This window comes from Nymphalis io, chromosome 3, assembly GCF_905147045.1.
Source record: "Nymphalis io chromosome 3, ilAglIoxx1.1, whole genome shotgun sequence".
NCBI lineage: Eukaryota > Metazoa > Arthropoda > Insecta > Lepidoptera > Nymphalidae > Nymphalis > Nymphalis io.
In genome coordinates, this window is record NC_065890.1 from 8,582,352 (window position 1) to 8,600,322 (window position 17,971).

The window sequence follows — 17,971 nt, forward strand, 5'->3', positions numbered from 1 at the left end:
TTATCGTATTATGTGTTATTATTAATATACCATTTATTTTTCGACTAGAATTTTTTGCACGAAGTATTATATCACTATGGCCTTATGAAAGTGCTATTCTAAAGTAATAATTACATTAACTGTATGTACAATAATATCGATTTGATTACACAAACATATAATTTTATATCGACTAATTTGAAAGAAGAGTTATATTAATTACAATTGTCAATAAAATATAATCAGATTCTTATTAAGTCTGCAAAATTCTTACAATATACTGTCAAATACGTCCTACTAATGAAATTATTTACATAGTTAATTGCTATTTTAGGCGTTTAGACTTGCGATCACAAATTGTATGATAACAGTTATTTACAGATTAAGCTTATGTTATTTAAAATTATCCGAGATGATATACACAATGTTAATTTCTTTTGCTGGACAATATTATCCATTCGAAATGTTTTTCATATCATATAAATAACTTGAATTAAAGTTTTTCAATTTAGATAATCACTGGTTCAATTTACACTCAACAGCTTCGTTTTGTCATTTATTTGTGTTTGTAATAGCTTTTTAGATTCATGTGAATCACAGCTCACGCTTGACGACTAACTCGAGCGGTTGCACTCCAACCACTTGTGGAGGGCAGGGTGCGGGGAGCGGCGGGGGCGCGGGCTGCGCGTGCGCCGGAGGTGGCCGCCGCTAGGGATAGCCTCGCGGGGAGTAATGGTGAGACTCTCCGAGCCAAGAGTCAGGGGAAGGAGGGAAGTCAGGATATCCTCCAGCAGCTGGAGAAGACGAGCTACTCATGTCTGATGCACCTCCCGCTCCTGCACCCAAGCCAGCGCCGCCCATTGATTGGCCTAGACGAAATTATTGAAATTGCTAATTAAATCTCCATATATATAAAAATAAAATGGTCACCTGTTTTGTTTTATTAAAAAAACTTAAATCTGTAAATTAAGTTTCTACGTATAAATAAATTGATGTATATATTATATATTATAAAATAATAGTGATAAACAATGGAACACACGTAAAAATTAACTAAGAACTCCAATTCGCTTATATTCAAAGAAAAAATATAATATACATACCAATATTAGTGTATACAAGGTGGTCTGGTGGGTAGTGATAATGCGCGTGTGGGGGTGAGTGAGCACGCAGGTAAGGCGGTGTGGCACCGAAGCGGGCACTCGACGCGCCACCCGCTGGCGATCCTTCCTCCCCACCCAGAGCTGCGGTGCTGTAGCTGTCGTTACTTAACTCTGAAATTACAAAATATTAATTAAATAAATAATTTATTAATTTTAAATAACTTAGAAAGAACAGCTAAGAGCACTGTGATGGCCATTGAGATATCAAATTGTATTTAATTCGTGACATAGACAGAATATAAAAATCAAATAAATAAACTAAGAAAGTATTAATGAATAGCCTTTGTTGGAAATTCTTAATTGTTTATTTGTATTTAGCCTAAAAATAAAAATAACTTACCGTGGTGGCTGAAAGAGTCCAAGTCGATTTTCAGTTCATCCTTGTCAAGGAGCCGGTCGTGCCTCGGAGAACCTCCACCCGCCCCTTTCATTGACCTAAAGTATTGCGACCAACGAGTTCGTCCTGCGTCCTTCTTCAATCTCTTCTCTTTCGCTCTCCTTTAATAAAATATGAATTCGCATTAGAAACACAAGAAACAATTTCTTTAACGAGTATAAAATCCACATGTTATTCGTTTACAATACTGTTAGATTAGGACCTATTGTAATAGAGTGCCGTATGACGTCAACGTTTTACGTCACGGTAGCTACCATATAGCAACGTTATCGAGGTTAATTGTTTTTACATTGCATTAAATACTGGTATATTTGGACCAAAACTAGTGTTAAAAGAGCGCATGCATTCGTGGTCGTGAAATGAGAATTTACTAGTGTACCCTTTAATAAAGACAAAATGTATCCCCTTGTTTTCCATAAACTTTGAACCTTATTCTATACTAAATTAATTAAATTCATCCGAATGATTTTTCTGACTCTGCAGTATTTGGATACAGAACAGATAATATATATTTTCATTACAAAACAATATTTCCATTTCCAATATTGTTTTATAAGTGTTTACGTTTAAATTGACTTTATACTCTTTTTTATTATTTGTACTAGCACGAATTATTGATTTCTGAAAGTACCTAAATACCCCATATAAAAGCTCCCTATGGCGTATGTTTAGCGTGTGTTATTAGCGAAGCGGCAGGGAGTCCAAGCGAAGCGCGATTAATTAATGCGCCTCCGCCCTGTCCGCTGGGACCACGTGCTGCGATATAGCCACGATGGATTATTGGAACAACGCCCGAATAGCTTCTGCCATGTTAGTGTTGTGTAAACTTATTGATCTTTTTATATTATGATACTGATAAGCGTCGTTATAAAATGTGTTATATTTTTATTTGAGTTACATATTATATTTTAGAGTTTGAATAAAAGTCAATATTAGAAAGTATCGTTTTGACTGGTAATTTTTGTTTTGCTAGCATTAATAAAGATATTTTTTTATTTATTAAGTGGCAATAGACGAGATGGCTCAATAGCTGGAACACCCGAATTTTAACCGAAGATTGTGGTTTCAAATATGAGCACTGATAATTTTGCAAAACTGCAAATTTTGTGTTTGATGAAAATCTGCCTCATGTTTATTATACATATACATTTATGTGTGTGTATGTACAATAGGTGTATCTAATTTAAAGTAGAAGTCAGGTATTGTGATAACGGGCGCAGTTTTTACGAGGCGAGGCAAAAGTGCAGGGCGTGACGGCTGCCGTGACTGAAGCCGCTCGCGCGAAACCAAACATTCTATGATAGCTAAACGTAAACATATATGGGAGATATGAATTCGCTAAAATATAATAACCATGTATTAATCTTTACATAATAGTACAATCTAATATGTTGACAAAATAAAGTAGTAAAATAACTATCAATAAAAGTATGTATTGTATAATATATAACAAACAGGTACATAACGTACCAGATTTTAATTTATTTTAATTGTATCGCGTATTTTATATGCCTAAATTCTGTATTCGATCCTGGTTGTATTGAAAATAAAATCTGTAACGGATGAGAATGGTATAAACTTTTGTATGGTAGCACCCACTAATCAGATATTCTACCGCCAAAACCCCGTTAAACGTTATAAATGAGCCAGTCTTAATATAGGCACAAGGCACAAAACATCTTAGTTCCTACTGTTGGTGGTGTATTGGCGATGTAAGGGATGGTTAATTTTTCCTGCAGTGCCATTGTCTATTACTACAGTGTGGTGACTATTTACCATCAGGTGGCCCATTCGATAGTCCAAATACCTATTTTATAAAAAAAATAACACTCATGGCATTTTTCTGTTCAATTTCCGGCAAAAAATTGTAAAACTTAATATATTTCTTTAATTATGTAAATTAATATTCTTTTAATAATCAGCTATTATTTCAGCTGAAAGCAAACATTTATAATTCCGTCAAATTGTCAATTATTAAAATAATATTCTTGCAATACGTCTCGGAAAATATAACGCGTATTCACATTAGCACATATATCAGTCAAGTTTCCACTTATATTTAAAATAATATAAATATATAATATAGAGCAGAACAAACAACTTAATAAAAAAAAATCATGAGAGTAGGGGAAATTTAAAAATTAAAGAACTAGGTTTTTAACAGGCTCTAACACAAACCTGAAGTTTCCGATTGATTCCGTAAATATACCAATACTAGAAAATTTAGTATTATATTCCTTACAAACTAACTCTTATCAACGTTAAATATAACTTTATTTTAATTCACAAGCAATTAACCTACATAACATAGAAACCTATATGTTTTTTTAGTGTTTTATTATTTGTGTGACAGATGTATATTATCATATATAAAGAAAATGAATACAAATACCCATAATAACTCACTCGACGAAGGTTATCCTTTTGTAAAGCGAGGTCACTGTGAGTTAACCAAATGTATTTTACTTATTTGTTGAATTACCTCGATACCTTTGTATTCGTTTAAACATTATACCATGATATTCACCTTGTAAATGATCAAAACACTTAGATATATATGATGGAAATACATCATTGTCTGTTCCTGTCGTTCAATCGTGTGTTTAGTTACGTATGTTTTTGAGTACGTAAGTATGACCCAGCCAATGTTACTACAGGCACGAGGGACATAACGTCCAAGGTCGGTGGCGCATTGCCGTTGTAAGGAATTCCTTTAAAGAATTTTTAACATTTCTTACATTACCGATACCAGTGGTGATCACTTATCATTAGGTGGCCATTTGCCTCTGCTTATATATTTGATGTGGAAAAATCTATAAAAAATATTACAGCATGGAATAAATACATATATGAAGTAGGTACATAAGTCTGTTATGTCGGGAACGTGGTCACAGAATACCTTTTTTATTTAAATAGATAGATATTATTTAAGTTTGAATTGCCTAGCAAAAAGAAGCGAACGGGTGGGTAACACTAAGTACATCCGTTTATACCATTCGAGTTACAAATTATAGTATATCGCGTTTTATCAAATCGTAAACATTATAGTAGTCTAGCTCTATGCTATCTAGCTTCAGCTATAAAGCATTAATCTTGTTTACGTCTTGTTAACATTCTGACCGCTATAAGTTATTTGTGCTAATCGGAACCTAACGTATATGTATAATAAATTGATTATTGACATCTAAAATCGATTTATAATATGGTTGCAGAAACGATGAACGCTTGAATGGTTGATTGACTCGCTAGCTAGCTAAAGAATAAACACGTAATTGTAACAATTTTTGTCAAAAAAAAACTTAAAAAATATTTGTATATTTACTTAATAAGACGCATTATTATGAAATTCTTAGTAAAAAAATAAAATATTAAAACAGATATTTAAAAGAAACTGTTTTCTTAGTCACGTCATACTTTTCATCGTCAAAGTCGGTCCTTCAAATTTTATGAGCGCAAACGAAATAAATAGGAAGACTCAAAATTAGAACTCAAATTTATTACATTTTATTTGTCACGTTTTTATTAAGCAAAGAAGTGTGGATGCGCTTTAGCTTTATAAATATATATTGAATATAAGAATATGAACTTACTTGTTGAATATCTACTGAATTTTTAAACAACAGTAAATCTATTTTGTGAATTTTTTGAAAGTAAAACTTTTAGTAGTTTCCTGCAAGAATTACGTAAACCACTTCAATATAATCTATGTCTGCTCTTCTGTTTTTTTTTTGTTTCGTATTATTGGTAGTTATTGACGAGATTTTAACAATTTAAATAAAATTATCCTATAATACGTTCTCCAAAATCTGTAATATATATGTATAAAATAACTCACCTATTTTGGAACCAAACTTGAACGACACGCATGTCTAGGCCGGTATCTTGAGCAAGTTGCTCCCTTACGTGCCGAGCTGGTTTAGGACTACTGCTGTAGGCACTTTTAAGTGTTTCCAACTGCTTAGCAGTAATAGTAGTCCGCGGCCGTTTGCTAGCTGCATCGCCGTCTATGGAACCTTCACCTATAATGGAACGGTCTGTTTACTTGATCTGGGTTCTATATATGGTGAAATTTATTTGTTATGCCAGTGCATTATCACCCAAACAGCCATTCAAGTTAATACTGTTTTGCGTTAGAATTATCAGAAATATTAGTGTATTGTACATATCCAGACAGGCTTGCACAAAGACCTACCACTAACTGCTTGTTAAATATTTAAGTAGTATTTAAAAAATGTCACAATTAAAAATATATTACGAATGTTTTTAGTTGTTCACGTGTTTAAACTAAATGATTAATATGCAAAAAATTAAATACATTGCAATTTTCTAGGTGGCAGGACTTTGTCCAAGCCCGCCGGAGAGGTTACAGCCACTCATCAGATATTTTAGCGCTAAACAGCAATACTTAAAACTTTTGCGTTCCGGTTTGAAGGAGTCTGAACCAGTGTAACTACAGGCACAAGAGAAATAACATCTTCGTACACAAGGTTGGTGGTGCAGTGGCGGTGTAAGGAATGGTTAATATTTCATACATCGCCAATGTACATGGGCGGTGGTGACCACTTGACATCAGGTGGCCCATTTGCCCGTCCCTATCTATAACATAAAAACAAAAAATTGTTTTATTTACACTTATGGAATATTTACCTTTCGCTCTCGCCGCTTCATAGTCAGGCTTACATACAAGCTTTCCGTCTTCCATTAGATAGAATTCATCTCCAGTATTAAGAGTACGCGCGCACGCTGCACACGCGAAACACCTGAGGTGGTAAACGTGCGCCTGCGCACGTCGTACCACTTGCGTCGGAGGGATGCCTTGACCGCAACCAGCACACTTCGTACCGAACCGCCTGGGACAACAACCGCAACAAACAACATTATCAAAGTGATATTTGTTATTAATTCTTTCTATGTCTTTAAAACTGTTATTATTTTTGTATTTAAAATGATTTGTTCTAATTTATATCCTAGTAAATATGTATATATTTTTTAGACTGTATTTTATTAACCTTTCAGATTGTATGCTATCTGTTTTATTATATTATAATCGAATATTAACTCGTGACGTTTCAATAGAGTTTTACATGTCGTGATCACCGACTGACTGAAACGTCAAACGTCTGGCAAAATAAAAATATATCCGAAACAGCCTGTGAATGTCCCACTGCTGGGCTAAAGGCCTCCTCTCCTCATTTTGAGGAGAAGGTTTTGGAGCTTATTCCACCACGCTGCTCCAATGCGGGTTGGTGGAAAAATAAATATAAATAAAAATATATACCGAGGCAAAATCTGATTACAACATATATTCATCGAAATGACAAGAGGCTTTTAACAATATGTATTTATTGCATACATATATTTTAAATTCGTTTTTAAAAGAAGTAAAGAAACGTAAATTTCCTCGCATACCTTTTTAATGAGGTAAATGCTAAGTTTCATCCACAATATTCATTTACTAGACTCAGAATATCTAACGACAAGTGCGCGTTCCCTTACGTACTTGATCACTAAGTACGAAATTAAATGTAAGCATTAATGTATCACTTAATATTTCTTGTATCGACTGAAATCACTTTAGTTAGAGATCTACGTCTTCTATCAGATGTACTAAATGATAACGGTTAACATTTTATGCAAAGCTTAAATAAAAAAAGACTGCAAATCTTAGTTTAAAACTAATTTGATAATTATGTATTACCAGTTACACTGAAGTGTGCTAAAGCACATGTAACGTTAAAATAGCTAAACTAAAATTATATATGATCAAAAAAAATATTGGAAAGATTTTTCAAGTGTTATCCATTTTATAATCGAAGGTTCAAAGTCGAATTCATTTAATATGATATTCTGTAGTTGCATGGAATTGTATATAATAATCATATGCAAATCATTTTATTTACTTATCCATATTTACCAATGATTATAAATCCAATAAAAAAGTCGAGATGGCCCAGTGGTAAGAACGCGTGAATCTTAACCGATGAACGTGGGTTCAAACCCGGGCAAGCACCTCTGAATTTACATGTGCTTAATTTCTGTTTATAATTCATCTCGTGCTTTTCGGTGAAGGAAAACATCGTGAGGAAACCTGCATGTGTCTAATTTCATCGAAATTCTGCAACATGTGTATTCTACCAACCCGCACTGGAGCAGCGTGGTGGAATAAGCTCCAAACCTTCTCAAAAAAAGGGAGAAGAGGCCTTAGCCCAGCAGTGGGACATTTACAGGCTGTTACTGTTACTGTACTGTATAAATCCAAGCTATTATTATATTAATTTTGAAAAAAAACTTATAATAAGAGTGCAATCGTAATGATATTTACATTTTTAGTCAATTATGCAATCATATCATATAATATACAATTTCGTATTTGTAAAAGTCTGTTATATATATTATATAAAACGTAAGACAAAATACTTGACTCGTTATCGTGTTAAGTTGAATAAATGTGCAGAGGCTTACTTGAAAAAATCTTCAGTGCAATATAGCTGGTTGTTCCTCGCGAAACATTTCCCAGAGAGCATAGCCCTGCACTCCACACAGCGGAGGCAACCCGCGTGCCAAGTGCGATCGGATACTTTCAACACGTACCGGTCTACTATCATTTCATGACATCCACCACATTTTGGTATACTGGCTGCAACAAAAAACAAAATTAAGATAACCTGAATAAAAAAAGTTACACGTCATTATTGTTTATATTTTTTTTATTCGGAAAGCAGGTAAAAGACCGCCTAATGATAAGTTTTTATCGGCGCGTTCTCTTATATCATTTATTGCTAATTACAAAATGATTTGTGAGTATACTAATGTATCACTTAAGGTACTTCTTGTGTCAACTTAAATCATATTAGCTTAAGACCTAAGTATTTTTTTTTCCGCTGTAGCACAACGGTAACGGTTCACATATTGTGCAAAGTTTAAATAAAAAGGTAAATGCAATCTTTAGTTTAAAATTCAACACATAATTATGGATTACCCTTTGTTGAAACTTTATAATTGCTACACTAAAAGCAGATGTATATTATTTTATTTGAAAATCAGGGCCACCTAACGATAAGTGTCTGCCAGTCTCAACCAAAACACAATAAAAAGTAATAATATTTGGCGGTAGAATAAATGACATGTAAGTGCACAAAATATTGTGACTATGATCAAAATTGATAAATTAATTTTAAAAACTTTACTCATTATAAGCCTTCATTTGTTTTCAACTTTATGCGTTAGTATATGCAAGTGAAATCTTGCAAATGAATTTTAAAACAGTTATCTTAATCCACTTGGCCGGTAATTTTGTGTACTCTTTTAGGGCCAGACAACACACACAAAAACTCTGAAGAACATTACAAAGTGAGAGCTTGCAGAGTTAAGAATGTTTTTATTTATAAATCGCGAGTAAGTTGAGCAGTAAGCCGTAGTCATAGATAACACATTCGAAGAGTATTATTGTCGATTCATACAGTCACGTCAAATTTAATAATTAATTGTAATTAAACTGTACTATGAAAGTCTAGTATTTTTAAGAATAAGCACTTTCATTAATTACGAAGGAAAAATAAAGAATACATATCTATATCATATTTCAAACAAGCAAAAAGCAAGTAGTAAATGTGTCTTATTCCTAATTGTATTGTTAATGTTTTACTAAAATTAAAGTTATAATTAGTAATTACTTTGTAAGTGTGAGACTTTTACGATACAAGTACTTCGTTAGAATAGATAAGATCAATTAAAAAAAATTAAAAACAAATTTTACTTGCCTGTACTTTATTATAATTCAGAACTCGCAATTTTAAGACTTAACTCACACACTAAAAAGTAAAATAAAAGCTTAGTAATCAATAAATTACGTTTTAAAAAATGTACAACAAGACTTATTTAAAGGCATAATTTAAATTATGAATTGTTATGTATAAGCTACGTTTTCAATAATAATTCTGACTTAATCTTATAACTTTTTTTTAATTGAACATATTTTCGGTGAGCATATTTAGGTTATTCATTTAAGTTATATATGCAGATTCTAAATCCTAAAACACGAATCCTCATCTATAAATACGAGTAAGTAGTTAAATTTCAAAAACCATTAACCTATGTCGATTTAAAAATGATGTCAGTTGTGTTACTACTATTATTACTAGAGTGAAGGTTTCTGTCATTCTATCATCAATGTACAATAGAAAAAAAAACCAAAGAGGCAGTGAAATGCGGGCGGGGGTCATAAGCTAGTTATATATAAATTTGCGCTAAATTTTTCACACTTCAGAAACAGATTAGCTCTTATCTCGAGGTTTAGTTACTTTAATTAAACATTCGTACTGTAAAAAAGTAAAATACAATAAATACTATATGTTTTAGTATTAGTAGTTATATATATAACTATAATATTTATTGGTTTTATGGAGTGATGATTGATAGCACAGAATTTCAATAAATCGTTTCCTATTTTAAGTCCTAATAGCATCAACTCCTGAAGAGCTGCAATAAATTATGAACCGTGTGAATGAGTGCAGTGAAAACGCTGGTCTGAGGATGAACTTATCAAAAACGAAGATCATGGTGTTATCTAAACATAGCTTCGATGACATTGCTAACATTGTAGTAGGTCAAAAAATTGAGAGGGTGCGCAAGTACAAATATCTGGGGACATGGCTTAATGACACCTGGAGCTGTGAACAGGAGGTAAAGACTCGCATCGAAATAGCTCGAAGTGCCTTCTGCACGTTGAAAAAAATACTCTGCAATCGCAGACTTAAGATCCCTGTGCGCATACGACTCCTACATTGTTACATCTGGCCTATACTTCTTTACGGATGCGAGGAGTGGACAATTAAAGAAGACCTCAAAAAATTTATAGAAGCTTTCGAGATGTGGGCATATAGACGTATGTTGACCATTAGTTGGACTCAAATGGTCTCGAACGTGGAAGTTCTGCGAAGCGTCAACCAAAAACGGCAACTTTTGGAGACTGTCAAGATGAAAAAAGTTGCATATCTCGGACACGTGCTTAGGCATGAAAGATATGAACTTTTGATGACAACTGATTATGATGGGAAAAATTGCCGGAAGGAGAGCTGTTGGGCGCAGAATTGTCTTGGCTGTGCAACATCCGTGAATGGACGGGAATCGGGAGTGCTGCCGACCTCTTTCGCCTCGCAAAGAACAAGGAGTATTTAAAGCCGACTGCCAACTTTCGCTAGTCGGAGTGGCACTCGAAGAAGAAGAAGTTTCATATCTTAGTGGAGCTTAGGTTGCTATACATTAAAGTACCTAAACACTATTCGTCTGTAGCTGGTTAACATGAGACAAAAGTAGGTTTCCTATAGATGTTTTCTTTTAATGTTGATTGCTGATTAAGAGATAAAGTATAAATATCAATTAATCAAAAGTAAACTTGATCTTGCTTGGAATTGAACCTAAAGCAGGTTCAATTCCAAGCAATTTCTCAGTTATTATTCTTCAATCCAGTCGCTCATAACAGCTCTTAAACTTTGAATTGTATAGTTATCATACAATATGAAATGTTAAACGTATTGTTATATAAAATTCCACGTTGACAAAGTAAAACGCATTTGCCAAAATTCATTAATTAAATTTTTGACCGAAATTTAACCATTTCTTATGCGTTTATCAAAAGCAACTCTCAAATTATAAAGATTTTTATCCGCCTAAAAATTCATGGAAGTTTTTCACTTTTACGCAGCGATATATATATATATAGGTAATCATATATTAATAATCTAAGTTGATCATTTACTTATGACGGCTATATCTACTCTAGCTCTATTCTATGTAGAGTTATATGTTTATGGTCAAATGAATATGTAAATATAGTATTTACTTTACCTTTTTTAAGAAATTTTTTAATTTAATAATAAATATTGTTTATTTTGTATTATATAAATTGTATATTTTGTATTATTTAAATTAAATAATTTTATAAAAATCATCTACAGAATCATTCATTGTATCTAGTATATATATAATAATGTTTTATTTCCAATTCGTTTTGCACTAATTTAGAAAGAGACGCTTCTCCATATGAATGTAAGACCATATTATCTTTGTTAAATGTCGAATACTACACTAGAACCAAAAAGTAGTAACTTAACATTCATATGTTTACATTATTTACTATATATACACTTTCTTTTCGTATTGTTTAAATTTTAACTAATCTTTAATGTCGATATAGGCTAACTATATCGTTTTTCTTACGAAGATCCAATTGTTTTGATACCACAATACTTTTATATCATAAATAAATTTGATCACATTTAACAATATAATGATATATTATAAATGTACGTACAACACTATTCACTAAATTCACAAATCAATTAACACAACACGTATTTAAATTTACGTACATAGAAACACTTCTGGTAGATGTTCGAGCTGAATCGGGGGTACGCGCATTTCACCGAGCTCGTCCTCTGCGCCGGGATACATCATCGCACCCAGCATGATCAACAGCCGCCCTCGGCCGCTGCGCTTGGCGTACTGACACCACCCCACAAAACAACCCCAAACCCTCTTATCAGTACCTCCTCGCGATTGGTCGACCTCTCTCTAATGATAACAACCACCACGCCCCTCGACCAATCCTAGTTATCGGGTCCTCCCAGCGATCGATTGCAGGAAAATTCGCGTTTCAGTGTAGATAATATTGAACGTTTTACACAGCGAGTGTTTAGTAGACAAATGGATTAATTTTTGGATATTATTTTTCCTTTCACGATTGGGTACAGAATATTATAATGTAACTTTATACTTACTTACTTATTGATAATTTAATGAAAATATATAGGTATAAGGGTAGGTTTGCTTAAAATGAGATGATATGAGTAGAAACGATTAATACCTAGTTTTACTATTTATAAACGCTTATTAGTAGAAAAATAATGTTATATTAGATATTTGTAATTATAACAAAGTCGTTTTATATATATCAATAAATATTAATTATTTTATTAATTAACAATAACGAAATGTAATTCATTTTCATTTCATTTCTGTTGTGATTTTTTTTTGTAAGTAATAATTAATGTAATATATGAAGCTCATAAAAACATTAGAAACATATGTACCTAATGTGTTTAAGTCGAAGCGGAAATTATATTTATACGCTAAATTTTTCCTAAAATCTATAGGAAAAATATAGCGTCTGAAATCTATTTATTTATTTAAATTTGGTATTTCATAATCTTGTACTGTTTGTTGTGTATAACAACTTGACAACAATCCACCACCAAACAGTACTAGACCACTTAAACCATTTAAACAATATTAGACAGTCTTCTATTACAATACACATTAAAAGTATGTATTTCCACATTTAAAAAAGATGTATTTGAAATAAAATAAAAAACAAACGCTAAATTCATTTTAATCCGTTTCAATTTATTATGGTTCGCAAATCGCAAGCATTTATTTATCAATTATTCTTACTATGTTTTTGTAGTGACACAGACAGTAATAAATATTGAAGACACGTATCTATTACATATACAAAATAACGAAATACAATCAGTATAAACTACATAACTTTTTGTTTCATTATTGTTCGGAATTTGGCAACAAAACACGAATACTTCCTAACTTTTTATTGTATATCAAAACTTCCTCTATAAATACGAACAATAAATCTGAAACGCAATCCGGTCTAGGCCCTGGTCAAGCGTGACCTGGCACAATGAATTATACAAGTGAGCGCGAGGGCAGCGGCGTGTGCGAGTTTACGAGCACATAAATCACTGTGTACGGTCACTCCCTGTGCTAGCCCTCTCGGGTCACTTTGGAACCCATACCGGTATACATCGGATATGCATGTATCCAAATTATGATATTCCTTATTTCGATATCGACTAGGATTTTTGCTAAATCTTGGTTCGTTTGTTTGCTTATAAAAAAGTGCAATATAATTTGGTACGCAGATTGACGTTTGTTATTTTATTTCGGTATGTGTATGGTGTGTTAAAGGCACTTTTAAAGAAAAAACTGATATTCTTAAAAACATGATGATTGTCAAAAAATAAGTAAGTAAATACATATACTACCGTAATCTCTAAGTCAATTTTATACAATCATAAAAAGAAAACTTGCCTTTAATATTATACTTATACTACATATTTATAAATTTACCACTTGTTAAAAAAAGATCTAGAAAAAACCATAAAATCACACAAAAAGCTATTGTCTATAGCTTTTTTCCTTGGGTAAAGGGTAAAGGGTATTTTATAAACAGCGAGTTGTTAGTTACTTTGATTGTGAATTAAATATGTTTTCACATTCCATAGTTGTACCAACAAAATAATATAACGAAGCTATTATTTATTAGCTATTTCGCTTTTTGATTTTTTTTGTTAACATTCAAAACTATCTGGAATACGTCATTTTTGTCTTAACCAAGGTACTAAATGTTAACACGTTTTTAATAATTTAATCATAAACTTTTTTATCTACGGTTTTTTACTTCTAGGGATAAAATTAAAGAAAAAATCTCAGTTGATTTAAAAATATCTTTAAATCTCTTAAATCATAAAAATATTTTATCTATATTTAGTTATAATAAAAAATTACGCAAACTACCTACTAATAATAACAAATTATTTTATTATATTTTTGTACACCGACTATTATTAGTATTTAATTTTCGGTGGTCTTAATACCTAAAGATCAATTTGCCTTGAGGTTGATAGTTGGAAAATAATCTAGCAATCAAACTTACGGCAAATAAGTTATATATAAAGGTTGCATTACAACTATGAAATAATACACAAATATATTGCATATATAAACTTAACATTAAAATGTTACAAAGGGGTCAAACGATGCTGTCTTCTTCTTTCAAATGTCAAATCAATGATAACTGAAAGAGAGATATCTCTTTTAGCTTTGAGAAATTTCCTAGTGTCTAACCAAACACCGCTAAACAATTTTATATGTAAGGCAGAAAATATCTGAAAAATAAAACACCATATAAAATTGCGGTCTTTATTCTATGAATGTTTTTTTTTACATACGCGTATATTACATAATTTTTTTACATAAATTAACTATAGATAATCCAGAATAAAAATCAAAATTAATAAATTGCAAGTAAAACTCGAGTGTCTCCCGAGTTTTACTCTTACTATGTTTCATATCTGGTACTATATCGAAGTTCATATCTGGACAAAAATCACAGATACGTCTTGCACTTAATTAGTGTTTGCTTATAATTTATCTGGTTGGTAGCAGTAAATTATGAGATTTAGCTATAGGTATTTTACTGGTGGTAGAGCTTTGTGCAAGCTCGTCTGGGTAGGTTCCCACTCATTAGATATTCTACCGCAAAACAGCAGTACTTGTTACTGTTGTGTTCCGGTTTGAAAGGTGAGTGAGCCAGTGTAATTACAGGCACAAGGGACATAACATCTTAGTTCTCAAGGTTGGTGGCGCATTGATGATGAAAGCGATGGTTAACATTTCTTACATGCCAATGTCTATGGGCGTTGGTGACCACTTACCATCAAGTGGCCCATATGCTCGTCCGCCTTCCTATTCTATAAAAAAAAAGAAAAATTCATCAACCTACACTCCTTAAATGGAGAGAAGAACCAGACATGTTTAATTTTTCGTAATTTTAAATAAAACTCAGTGTTGAAATCATTATAAATATTCAGTAATATTATGTTTTATATTGTAAGCTCTAAAAACCATAACAATGAAATCTAGTTTAAAATTTGCAAAGCATACAAATCGATAAGAAAACATAACCACGTAAAAATATTTTGTACTATAATTGCGGAGGGTCGCGTGTGTCCCTCGGGTAGAGACGTGTGCGCGTGCGCTCCGTAATTGAGGGTTGGCTCCGCATTGCAAGAGCTTCTTGCCGGTTAGCTAATCTTCTCATCGGATGCGACAGCCGTCTGTTCAACCGGAATCAATAAGCCTAAGTAACGTTCAAAACTTTCAAAGGATTTAAATTTTTACAATTTAAGCATGTATTGTTAGGGGTAAATATGGAAATAAAAATATTCAATCGTCTCGAGGAATATACTCATAAGATTGTCTTTGGTTATATATGTCTTTTATATCCATTACAAAAATGTTACAAACTACTTGCTTGATTTGCTTGTAATAAATTAATTGCGATATTTTATTTCAATAATATATAAAAAAATATTTAAAATAACATTAAAATATATCAAATATATATTAGAAATATATTAGAAAATATATATTAAATATTCAGTAACTAACTAACTTACATATCAATTAAGAGTATCAAATTGGAATTAAATAAAACCTTCAGTCTTTTATAAAACAAATGCTTGACACAAACTTTTCCATGCGTTTGTTTTAATGTTGTGTGGGTCCATTTATGGCAACTGAATTTTGTAGCCATATCGGCCCAAACAATTAAGATTAAATTTTGTTGTAGCGCTGATGACAATATAATAAATATAGTATAGTTAAATTGATTCATGTTCTTAAATAAAATAAAAAGCTTGTTTTTAAAAAGGCTGTTTTTAAATTTATATTAATGAAAATTAAATTATCAATTGCTATTTTCTTTTATACACTTTATCTATTGCAAGCACCAGTCTTTACATTGTTTAGATATTTAAATGTTATATGTTAATTTCTAAACTTTTTGTGAGGAAATAAATAAAAGATTATTATTATTATATTATTCTTATAAAACAGCTTCTAATCCAGCTTCTTAATCCGATTATTTATCATAAAATAAAATCATGAACAATTTTTTTCAAAAAATTGTGAAATAATAAAATTCGTCATTGACTTTCCTTCCCTGTGCACAAACGGCGTATTATCCACTAGTGTATAACTAAGCTACACTTCATATTTTTAATTGGACATATTTAGTTTATCTATATAGTACGTTTAGTTTATAGTTCATATGTTTATACTTCTATACTAATATTATAAATGCAAAAGTTATTGTCTGTTTGTTACAGTTTCAAGGTTTAAGGCTATTGAACCAATTTTGATAAAATTTGGTACGAAGCAAACTTGAACCCCAAGGACGAACATAGGCTACTTTTTTACCTAATAGCCGCCCCTCTCTCCCAAACACGCAGGCGAAGCTGATGGCGAATACAACTAGGATTTAATATATTATTGATTTTAAATATGTAAGCGCTTCCCACGTTGTCGGACAAAATCCAAAATATAAAATTTGTCTCATAATTTTTGGTTTCCCCAAAGACATGGTTTGTATAAGGTATAAGCGTGCGGCGCGCCCTCAATTTGAGTGTTATGTTACTATGGGAAAATAGTTATCGTATGGGACAATCAACAAACACCCATCAAGCCCCTCGATAGATGAGTATAGTTGTAGTAATAAAACATATTATTTATTGTTCTTAGTTTTCAAAATTGGCTATTGCAATTGTATTAAAGAACAACTATGAAAACAAATGTAATAAATGTAATTTTAAAAGATTTGCATTTCAATACATTCAGTTAAATTTTATATAAAGCAATTACGTTTATTTAAAACATTTTATTGTTGCTGTCGGCAGGACTCACAATATAAATTCTTCAAATATAAAATATTTTTAGTGATTGTAGTGTAGTAGTATTTATAAGGACCCATTAATGAGGTTGTACTCGTTGGTGGCAGTTGAACGGCAAACAAACTGGCATCGTAAAAAACGGAATCTAGGATGTGTGTGTGTGTGTGATGTGTGATGATGTTTCTACAATCCCGTGTCTTGGAAAGTACATAAGTAAGAAGTGTCTGCGTTCGAACTTCCTGGTGGTGACGGATTTGCTATCCAATTGGGTTAATGCTACTTATTGAGTCTCCTTACACTTTTCACAAAGTCAAGGTCAATAAACTGTTGAAACAAAGCATACAATCTAAGGGATAATGGAATTGGGCAGGACAACTGTCCAATTTCATTCATGCTGTGGCTGATGATCAATGTAATGATGTTTCTCTAGGATCACATGACAAGAACTTGTGTTTCTTTAAAATGTAATGTAGACATTATAGTGTAATTTTCTAATAATTGCTACTTGTAAAAAAAACAAAACTCCTGGATACGCTATTGATGAGTAGTTCGTAAACGATCGCAAAATGTGTTTCAATAAAATAAGATTAACGTGAATAATTTTATGGATGGATGACACGGCTGGGCACACCCGCCCATCGCAGACGGCGCATTAATTCGATAATGTCTCAGTTATCTAATTACGATGGAAGCGAAAAATTATATCATCATACAATTAGATTAAAATGCAATTTAGAGACGCGGCGGCGGGCGACACGCGCCGCACCCAGCATCAGTTTATGATGCTTACCAGCGGGGTTTCTCTTAGTGTTTTAACCATTTGTCTTATTTAAATATATATTACAATAACCTGAATGTACAATTTACAACTTAGTATATATATTTATATATAACGATATTCATTG

The 17,971-nt window shown here is 32.1% G+C and overlaps 1 protein-coding gene across 1 annotated transcript; it reads right to left on the reverse strand.

Annotated features, from left to right (window-relative positions):
• On the reverse strand, positions 1-12,014 carry LOC126781444 (LIM/homeobox protein Lhx3). Its single transcript, XM_050506431.1, has 7 exons — positions 11,910-12,014; positions 8,002-8,176; positions 6,187-6,389; positions 5,375-5,558; positions 1,483-1,640; positions 1,083-1,253; positions 1-848 (listed from the first exon to the last, which is right to left on the reverse strand). The coding sequence occupies exons 1-7, from the start codon at positions 12,004-12,006 to the stop codon at positions 688-690; spliced, it is 1,149 nt and encodes a 382-aa protein (XP_050362388.1). The 5' UTR covers positions 12,007-12,014; the 3' UTR covers positions 1-687.
• Positions 12,015-17,971: the final 5,957 nt, after the last annotated feature.

Coding starts and splice junctions, on each gene's coding strand:
- LOC126781444 (XM_050506431.1), bottom strand. CDS start 12,006: ATGCTGGGTGCGATGATGTATCCCGGCGCAGAGGACGAGCTCGGTGAA. Junction 5,559..6,186: donor TGAAGCGGCGAGAGCGAAAG/GTAAATATTCCA, acceptor GTTCCATTATAG/GTGAAGGTTCCATAGACGGC. Junction 1,254..1,482: donor GGACTCTTTCAGCCACCACG/GTAAGTTATTTT, acceptor TTGTAATTTCAG/AGTTAAGTAACGACAGCTAC.